General features: G+C 41.9%; 1 protein-coding gene across 1 annotated transcript; it reads left to right on the top strand.

The window, feature by feature from the left end:
* The first annotated feature begins 1,968 nt into the window (after window positions 1–1,968).
* Window positions 1,969–8,609, top strand: LOC137272152 (acid-sensing ion channel 1C-like). The gene is made up of 10 exons (XM_067804505.1): window positions 1,969–2,493; window positions 2,773–2,877; window positions 3,157–3,261; window positions 3,413–3,517; window positions 3,669–3,773; window positions 3,925–4,029; window positions 5,175–5,287; window positions 6,400–6,456; window positions 8,021–8,112; window positions 8,461–8,609. The coding sequence occupies exons 1-10, from the start codon at window positions 1,969–1,971 to the stop codon at window positions 8,607–8,609; spliced, it is 1,461 nt and encodes a 486-aa protein (XP_067660606.1).
* Window positions 8,610–9,052: the final 443 nt, after the last annotated feature.

Here is a 9,052-nt window from a genome sequence, read left to right as displayed (position 1 = left end):
TAACGTATTCATATATCCATTGTCACTGAATTGGCAATGGAAGACCATCGTCTTAGAAACATGTCTGAATTCCTCTGTGATCCTTAATACTATGACACAAACCAAAGGAAATACGATCTCCATACATGGTGTTTTAGACGAATTAATAGTTGTGTTAAGAGAAACAAACATGCCAACGTCCATCTCCCACATACTAGCGATCACAAATAAAGAAAGAGACAAATATGTATTACGAGAACATTTAGGCGTGTGGTTAAAACACAAACGCGTTCAACAAGAAGATAAACTAAATGTTACCACAGTTTGTCCCACGATGGGCGAGTAATTTCCACTGCGTGGATTCTAATCTCTTCAGATTTAGTTTGTATTTTTTTGGAACACATATTTGAGATTTGAGCTTCAGTGGCCAAGATGTCCCTGAATAGATGGTACCGCATTTACAGGGGATTATCAAGTTTGAAAAGTTGGCAGCTGTCTTCGTGGTTTAGTGGTTAGAGCATCCGCCCCTAGAACGGAATGTCGTGGGTTCGATCCCCAATCGCGTCATACCAAAAGACATTAAAGTATGTACTTGATGGTCCCTGTCCCTACATTAATGAGTACAAAGTGGACTTGTCTCGAAGTCAGTATGATGTGTCTGAATGGAGTATTTATGCTTATCTACGGCATGCTATCTCTGTAAGCAAGTATTATGATACCAGCTTCATTCTGGTTTGGTCATCACGTACAATATTCTCCAATACGACGCTAAACATCATTTCACTTCACCTTATATTTTCAGGCTGCAACATTCTGCTTTTTCAACTGAAGTCAATACTGACTTTTCTTAGAAAGTTTCTGAACGTAGATAGCGGCGCTGTACAATTGTTTCATCAACATATGTACAGATGCCAACTGGCTGATACAACGCACGATGCCCGGGATACCATCTGTTTCTGTCGCATATCCATCCACTATTTGGTGAACTAAGCCATATCTCGGAGATGGTTACTGCTTAAGATGGTTGGGTGGCTATTTAAAGCTGCCCCTCAGCAACATTCAACCTATATGGCGGCTGTCCGTAAATAATCGAGTCTGAACCAAACAATCCAGTGACCAACAGCACGGGCATTGATGGGACACGATGACATGTGCCAGCCAAGTCAGCTAGCCTGACAAGTCGAAGCCGTTAGTCGCTTCTTATGTAACCATGGGTTGCTGAAGGCCGATTCTAACCCGGATCTCCCAGTGTCTGCTGCATGTGAAGAAACCAAATGTAACGTAAGCGTGAAATGGATGTCGTCAAGAAACCCTCACGAGACAGTCGCAGTACTGTTGAAAATATCGTTACACTGTAATTCACTCACATGAGTAATGCCTGTTGATTTTGGTGTTCACACTTTTCAGGCAGGGCTCCAAGTCACTGGTGACTTCAAACGCTATCCGAACCAAGCCTTCTGCAAGGATGCCTGCTTGGTCTCTCTGGGTACCACAGGAAAGGATACATCAAGCTTCACGTCTCCGATCCTTATGGTTGGACTTTGTGAAAAGTACAGGTCTTCACGGCATCAACCATCTTCAAGGAGATGACGCACTCACGTACAGAGTGAGAATGTTAGTTGGCTTTTAACACCTTTTTTCTGGAGATGTATTTCAAAACACCACATTAATGTAAAATGATCCCTGACATATAGTTTACAACGTATACGTATTATTGTCCAGGAACTATCGATAAGCGTCTGTCAGAATAAAGTATGAATTAACCTGTTTTAGCAAACATGACGATTCAGAACCTTTAACAATTACGTCAGATAATACCTGATGATATTTTTAGAGAATATTGATGTGCTACTTTCCTACCCTACTTATTTCTCAATGCAGTAGCTTAATACGATACAAGTGACCCTGTATACCATATATAGATATGTGTAATAAACCTGGTCTGTTAACATGGGTTGCAGAGGATGGTGGACATGTGTAATTCTTACAATGGTGGGATCCTTGACGTTCATCCTTGTCACCGCTGTTTTAGAGTTCAACACATACCCAACAATGACAAAATATTCAGTGGAAGTTAAAAAGGCTCTCAAATTTCCTACTGTTACTATATGTAACTTCAGCCCAATTTCTTCCATTTCACTGAAAGCTCAAAATGTGCAGGATATTGACAATTTCTTACTTTCTCTGAGTCCTATGTACGGTCAGTCCACTACTGTGGACTGGACAGCCGACCCATTCTATCAAACGGAAATGACTAAGGAGTGGTATGAATCAGTTGCGGAGAAAGAGCCGTTTTTGAATCGTTGTTTTTTTGGCGGCGTCGATCTGTACCCATGCAATCATAGTGTGGTTACTAACGTGCACACCAAGACCGGCCTTTGCTACCAATACAACAGTAATTCGAGCCAGCCTATAACAACGTCTGAGACAGGCAGTACCATGAACCTGGCACTAGTGCTTGTGCCTAATCAGCAGTACTATACCTTTACGCAAGATCCGGCTGCCGGTGTCAGGGTAAGTCTTGTGTTGTCATACAGCCTATAACAACGTCTGAGACAGGCAGTATCATGAACCTGGCACTAGTGCTTGTGCCTAATCAGCAGTACTATACCTTTACACAAGATCCGGCTGCCGGTGTCAGGGTAAGTCTTGTGTTGTCATACAGCCTATAACAACGTCTGAGACAGGGAGTACCATGAACCTGGCACTAGTGCTTGTGCCTAATCAGCAGTACTATACCTTTACGCAAGATCCGGCTGCCGGTGTCAGGGTAAGTCTTGTGTTGTCATACAGCCTATAACAACGTCTGAGACAGGGAGTACCATGAACCTGGCACTAGTGCTTGTGCCTAATCAGCAGTACTATACCTTTACACAAGATCCGGCTGCCGGTGTCAGGGTAAGTCTTGTGTTGTCATACAGCCTATAACAACGTCTGAGACAGGGAGTATCATGAACCTGGCACTAGTGCTTGTGCCTAATCAGCAGTACTATACCTTTACACAAGATCCGGCTGCCCGTGTCAGGGTAAGTCTTGTGTTGTCATACAGCCTATAACAACGTCTGAGACAGGCAGTATCATGAACCTGGCACTAGTGCTTGTGTCTAATCAGCAGTACTATACCTTTACACAAGATCCGGCTGCCGGTGTCAGGGTAAGTCTTGTGTTGTCATACAGCCTATAACAACGTCTGAGACAGGGAGTACCATGAACCTGGCACTAGTGCTTGTGCCTAATCAGCAGTACTATACCTTTACACAAGATCCGGCTGCCGGTGTCAGGGTAAGTCTTGTGTTGTCATACAGCCTATAACAACGTCTGAGACAGGGAGTATCATGAACCTGGCACTAGTGCTTGTGTCTAATCAGCAGTACTATACCTTTACACAAGATCCGGCTGCCGGTGTCAGGGTAAGTCTTGTGTTGTCATACAGCCTATAACAACGTCTGAGACAGGCAGTACCATGAACCTGGCACTAGTGCTTGTGCCTAATCAGCAGTACTATACCTTTACACAAGATCCGGCTGCCGGTGTCAGGGTAAGTCTTGTGTTGTCATACAGCCTGTAACAACGTCTGAGACAGGGAGTACCATGAACCTGGCACTAGTGCTTGTGCCTAATCAGCAGTACTATACCTTTACACAAGATCCGGCTGCCGGTGTCAGGGTAAGTCTTGTGTTGTCATACAGCCTATAACAACGTCTGAGACAGGGAGTACCATGAACCTGGCACTAGTGCTTGTGCCTAATCAGCAGTACTATACCTTTACACAAGATCCGGCTGCCGGTGTCAGGGTAAGTCTTGTGTTGTCATACAGCCTATAACAACGTCTGAGACAGGCAGTATCATGAACCTGGCACTAGTGCTTGTGTCTAATCAGCAGTACTATACCTTTACACAAGATCCGGCTGCCGGTGTCAGGGTAAGTCTTGTGTTGTCATACAGCCTATAACAACGTCTGAGACAGGCAGTATCATGAACCTGGCACTAGTGCTTGTGTCTAATCAGCAGTACTATACCTTTACACAAGATCCGGCTGCCGGTGTCAGGGTAAGTTTTGTGTTGTCATACAGGCTATAGCTTCAAACAAGCGGAAACAGGGGCGCAGTAAGCAAGCTGTCTAAGGCGCCAGGCTAGTGATTCGGCAAGTTTGAAGTGTCCACCTGTGACCGGGTGTAAAAACCTCGGAGTCAACTTTGTGTGAAGACTCTGCCAGTGTTGTCACAACCCCTGGTGTACAATACCTAACCCTGCGCACTTAAAAGTACAAACGACTCCGTAGGTAGATGGCCAGATGGCAGCCTTATGAAGACGTGCAAACACCTAGTTGCGGGTACAGCAACGTGCAGTAAACTTGGACAAAGTACTGTGACTTTGTGTCCCAGTCCACCCAGCTGTGAATTGGGTACCTTGTAAGGATGGGAAAGCCACATTAACTCAGTGCGCCTAGCAAGAGCTGTATGGTCCTCAGGGAGTTGACATTGAAAATACAATGTGCCGTTGTGATGGACATGCAATGGGCAAGGGAAAACAATGTGCCGTTGTGATGGACATGCAATGGGCAAGGGAAAACAAAACGCCTTTTGAGCAGCTGAACTGGATCTCGGCGCTATACAAATGTGAATGTAATAATAATGATAAATTATGCAGAGGATTAGTGGATTAGAGGATTAGTGTGTATCATAAAGTCAAAGACAAAATGACAAATGCTACTGTATCAAACTATATTTATGTATGATTATATTGTGATTATGAATATGAATAATTGACCAATCTGACGCAATCTGATTGCAACGATGAAAGGCTAGTATTCACATATAATATATGTACCAAATTACTAAGTATGCTATTTACACAATACACTGGGAGATGCCATAATATAATCCTACTGTATTATTTAAACAGGAATTGTACAGCAATAATAAAACCACTTCATATACTACTATGAACCCGATTCTATATAAACCATGCTGATTGATCAAAGACTCATATAAGCTTTTTGGCGCAGACCTAAAGATCCAGAAAATGGTGTATCACACCACAGCTGTCAGCTATTCTAGCAATTACATTTGCAAATTTTCATTTCGCTTTCATGGATTACAGTTACGACCTTCTCCAGTATGTGTTGTATGCTGAACATGTGCTCGTCATGCAACTATACCTATTTCATTTTTATGTTTACCAACTGAATGAAGATCAAGATTCACGACCAACACATTCACCCTGATGATGTAAGCTCGGAGATCATAGCTGGTGTTGGAACCTCCAACTATATTCAGCTGTCCAAGATAGAGGTAACATCCGTTGGGTTTGTACTTAGATGCTTATAGTACATGTTTACAAAGTTACATGACTTGTACACACAAATCTGTGTCAGTAGACACAGTTTCGATTTTCTCTAAAATAATTGCTTTGTTTGTCCCAAAGACTTGTCGAGGACATGATGGATGTTACTCGAATCCCGGGTAGAGTCAGATATCACCGGAAGCCTATGAGTAGAATGGGGAACTCATATTATTACTACAGTAGCCCGATAGATTCACCGACCTAGTCATATGCACTGAAACCGCAATTGTAAATTTGAAATTCGTTGTGTCTAACACTCAATGCTTTAGTGATGCAAATAATCGCATTAGTCACCATATGACGTTATATTTTAACTCACTCACTCGCAATAATGAATTTGTTGGAGCGTTTTCCCTTGTCGAGTCTCAACACAACACACGGTAGGAATTAGTGAAGCCCAGTTCGGGACATTGATAAAATTATTTTGACGTGGCGTAAAACTAATAAACCAATAAGCATAATCATCACGTACTGAGTTCTGTCTTCAACAGTACACATTCCTACCTGAGCCATATACAGCTTTTGGAGATAGGACATGCATCGATCTTCACGACTCCGACACAGATGTCGACTACACTTCCTACAATGAATGTATCCGAAAATGTTTGTCGCAGAAAGTGTTCAAGAAATGTGGCTGTTACAGAGTCTCTGACCCAGGTTAGTCTCCAGTGGAACAGTGCTTTGCGCCAAGCCAGAATCATTGCATGTTAGACGCACCTGTTTCACTGCAGCGGTCGATAAATCCGTAGGTTGGAGGTGTTATGTTCGGGGTAAATATGCATTGAAACAGTTTTACATACTTAATTTTTGTATGCCTCCCACAAACATGTAAAGAAACACAATAGGCAAACGATTGTCCGATGTGCTGAAGAACATCCAACGTCATTAGGGTACGGCAACACGTAATGAATAAAGCGTAAGCTTGATTCGACAAGCAATTGCAAGGAAATGTGTTGTTTTGCTAACTCGGGGGTGATAATTAAATGCATTTCTCTTCATTGAAAATTGGCGTTTCCTTCGTTGCAAAACATGCTAGCTATGAAACGAGGTAAGAACAGCACTCTTGTTTTTCAGCGGAGGGGAGACGATGCACTCCAGAGTTATTGGTCACTTGTTATATTGTCTACGAACGTAAGTACCAGAACGTAAGTACGAGGCGAAAGCAGAATTTGGAAGCATATGAGGGTGACGTTTCTCATATAATGTTTATTGCAGTGTTCAATCTTATTTCAGGGGAACTGGTACAAGATCCGGACGTTATTGAACAATGTGCATGCTTCTCGCCCTGTCAGTTTAATCAGTATAAGACTGAGGTATCCAAAGCTGCGGCGCCTTCTGCCGTTTGGGCGAAATTTCTATATCCAAGCAACCTTTCGAAGGAAAATACACTACAGCTGCTAAGGTATGAATATACTCAATCAGATGTACATGGTGGCTGTTCTTGAATTCCGAGAGTGCTACTGTGGCTGGTTTCTTCCAAGTGCTCAGACAGGAAAGGTGTACATGTTTGTACACTTGTTTCAACAACGGTATACAGTTAAGGCGAGAGTGGACATGGCTCATAAACACAAATCCGTCACTGTAATGACTACAATCTACTTGTGGCAGTGAAGGCCATGAGTAACCACTATATTACAATAACGTAACCCTGCTGTCATCCGGTCCAAAACAAGAACCACTTTCCAGTTGGATTATAGAGCTCATGTCTCCAACGCCGTTGCTGATGAGGAGGACGTTTGTGATAAATATCTATGGGAATGACTTGACTGGAGATACTGAAATTTTTTTTATCAAAATTCTCTTCCTCATCACACTTTGGGTGATAGCCAGCCATACTTGCACTCTCAGAAGAGCAAACAACCTTTCCAGCTGTTGGGAAAGTGCGAGGCTCTGAATTTATCAGGAGGACCTTATGACCTTTCCACCTCCATTTGGCAATGATGTTTTCTGAAACATAAAAAGTTTGTGAATATTATTACTTGTATTATTGGTGTTCATTAACAAAGTAATGGTCACTTGATACATATCGTAATATTACGGTAGGTATTGTGTCCATAACCTGTGTGGTAAGGACAGCAAATAGTAGAACTCATCTTCAATTACATTTAATGTATATACAAAATTTACACAATCTCTATTCCGGCATTGCTCTGCATTTAAAACTGATTTAAGAGTGCTAACCGTAAACAGTGGGTTTGGACGGCGGCATTAATGATGAATTCGTGGATTAGATGTTCAAATCATTGAATCTTTGAAAAACACACCACTAAAACAACAATGATTCAGTGAACTTTCGCTATCCAGTTTGTTTTTCTGTTAGTGTAAAAAACAGATCATGCTATAACAAACAAACACACCATGTTACACCATTTCTGAAGACGTTTTTATACCTGCATGTCCTAATGTTTTACCAAGTATTTGTTCACTATTTATCTGTTCTTCTAGATAAAATTAGAAACACCCACATTCACCACACACAGCATTCAACAAATCATTAAAGATCTCCCCTAAAATGTCACTTGGGACAGGTAGCCACGAATCCACGTACCTGAAGTTCAACGTAACGATAGAAACTTTAAACTGTTTGTCTGACTGTCACTAACAGTGGTTAGAGAAATGACATCGCCTCGGTATGAAGAAATGTTGCTTTACCCTCCTTTATCTGACTACCTGACATGAACGTTGTATTCGGTAGACAAAATGCTCTGGAGCTGAGGATTTTCTATGAAGACTTGATCGTTGAGAAGTTTGAGCAGCTTCCCCAGTACTCCATTACAGATCTTCTGGGTGAGAAAGCGTTATGTGCTCACTCCACACGTCATTATTATATCTGTATGGCGGCAAAAGCAGACAACATGAGCTTATATTTGCCAATTCAAAAATGTAACTAGTGACTCTTCCCGAGTGACAAAAAGTAAAAAGAGAATACAGAAACTTCATTAGAAAACCGATGACTGCTGTAATGTTCGCCGCAAATATTGAACCCTGTGAAACCTGAAGAAAACATGTATTTGTGATCACAGCTAACGTTTTCTGTCAAATATACATGAACTTAGATCAATGTGTGCTTAATTCATTGTCTAACATTTGTCAATCACATGGTTCACGCACTTTACCATTTCTTTATTGAATCAGCGGGCATTGGAGGGTATATGGGACTGTTTCTTGGAGCCAGCATTTTGACACTGACAGAGATGGGGGAGTTTGCGGTTCTCTCCATCGCCAACTGCTACAAGAAGAAGAGTCTGAAGAAAGATGAAGTGGTTACACTGAAGGAATACTGAATAGGCAGATATGTGTTTTGCAAGCACTGTCGGATTTACAACTACTGCAAATATTCAAATGACACACAAAATAACATGGATACACATAACTTTAATAAATGTCAACGTTGGTTACGTGAAGTGAAGAGGTTTATAACGGCAGCTACCACACCATACCTCGTCTAGGTTATCCTATGAAACGGGGGTAACCTCGAGGTAGTCTGATGGTAAATGAGTTAAGTTTTGCGCCGCTTTTAGTAATATTCCAGCAAAGTCACGTTGGGGACACCAGAAATGGCTTTCACATGTTGTAAATATAGGGAGAATGGAACCCGGATTCGAAAGCAACAACATATACAGTTTGGTACATGGTAGCCATACAGAAGGGGAGAAGGCCTTTTCTTGACGGACTTTTGAAACAATGAAAGTTTTATGAAATGAAAACATATTCCACGACACAGACA

Source organism: Haliotis asinina, chromosome 2 (genome assembly GCF_037392515.1).
Source record: "Haliotis asinina isolate JCU_RB_2024 chromosome 2, JCU_Hal_asi_v2, whole genome shotgun sequence".
Taxonomy (NCBI): domain Eukaryota; kingdom Metazoa; phylum Mollusca; class Gastropoda; order Lepetellida; family Haliotidae; genus Haliotis; species Haliotis asinina.
This window is presented reverse-complemented; position numbering and strand designations above follow the sequence as displayed.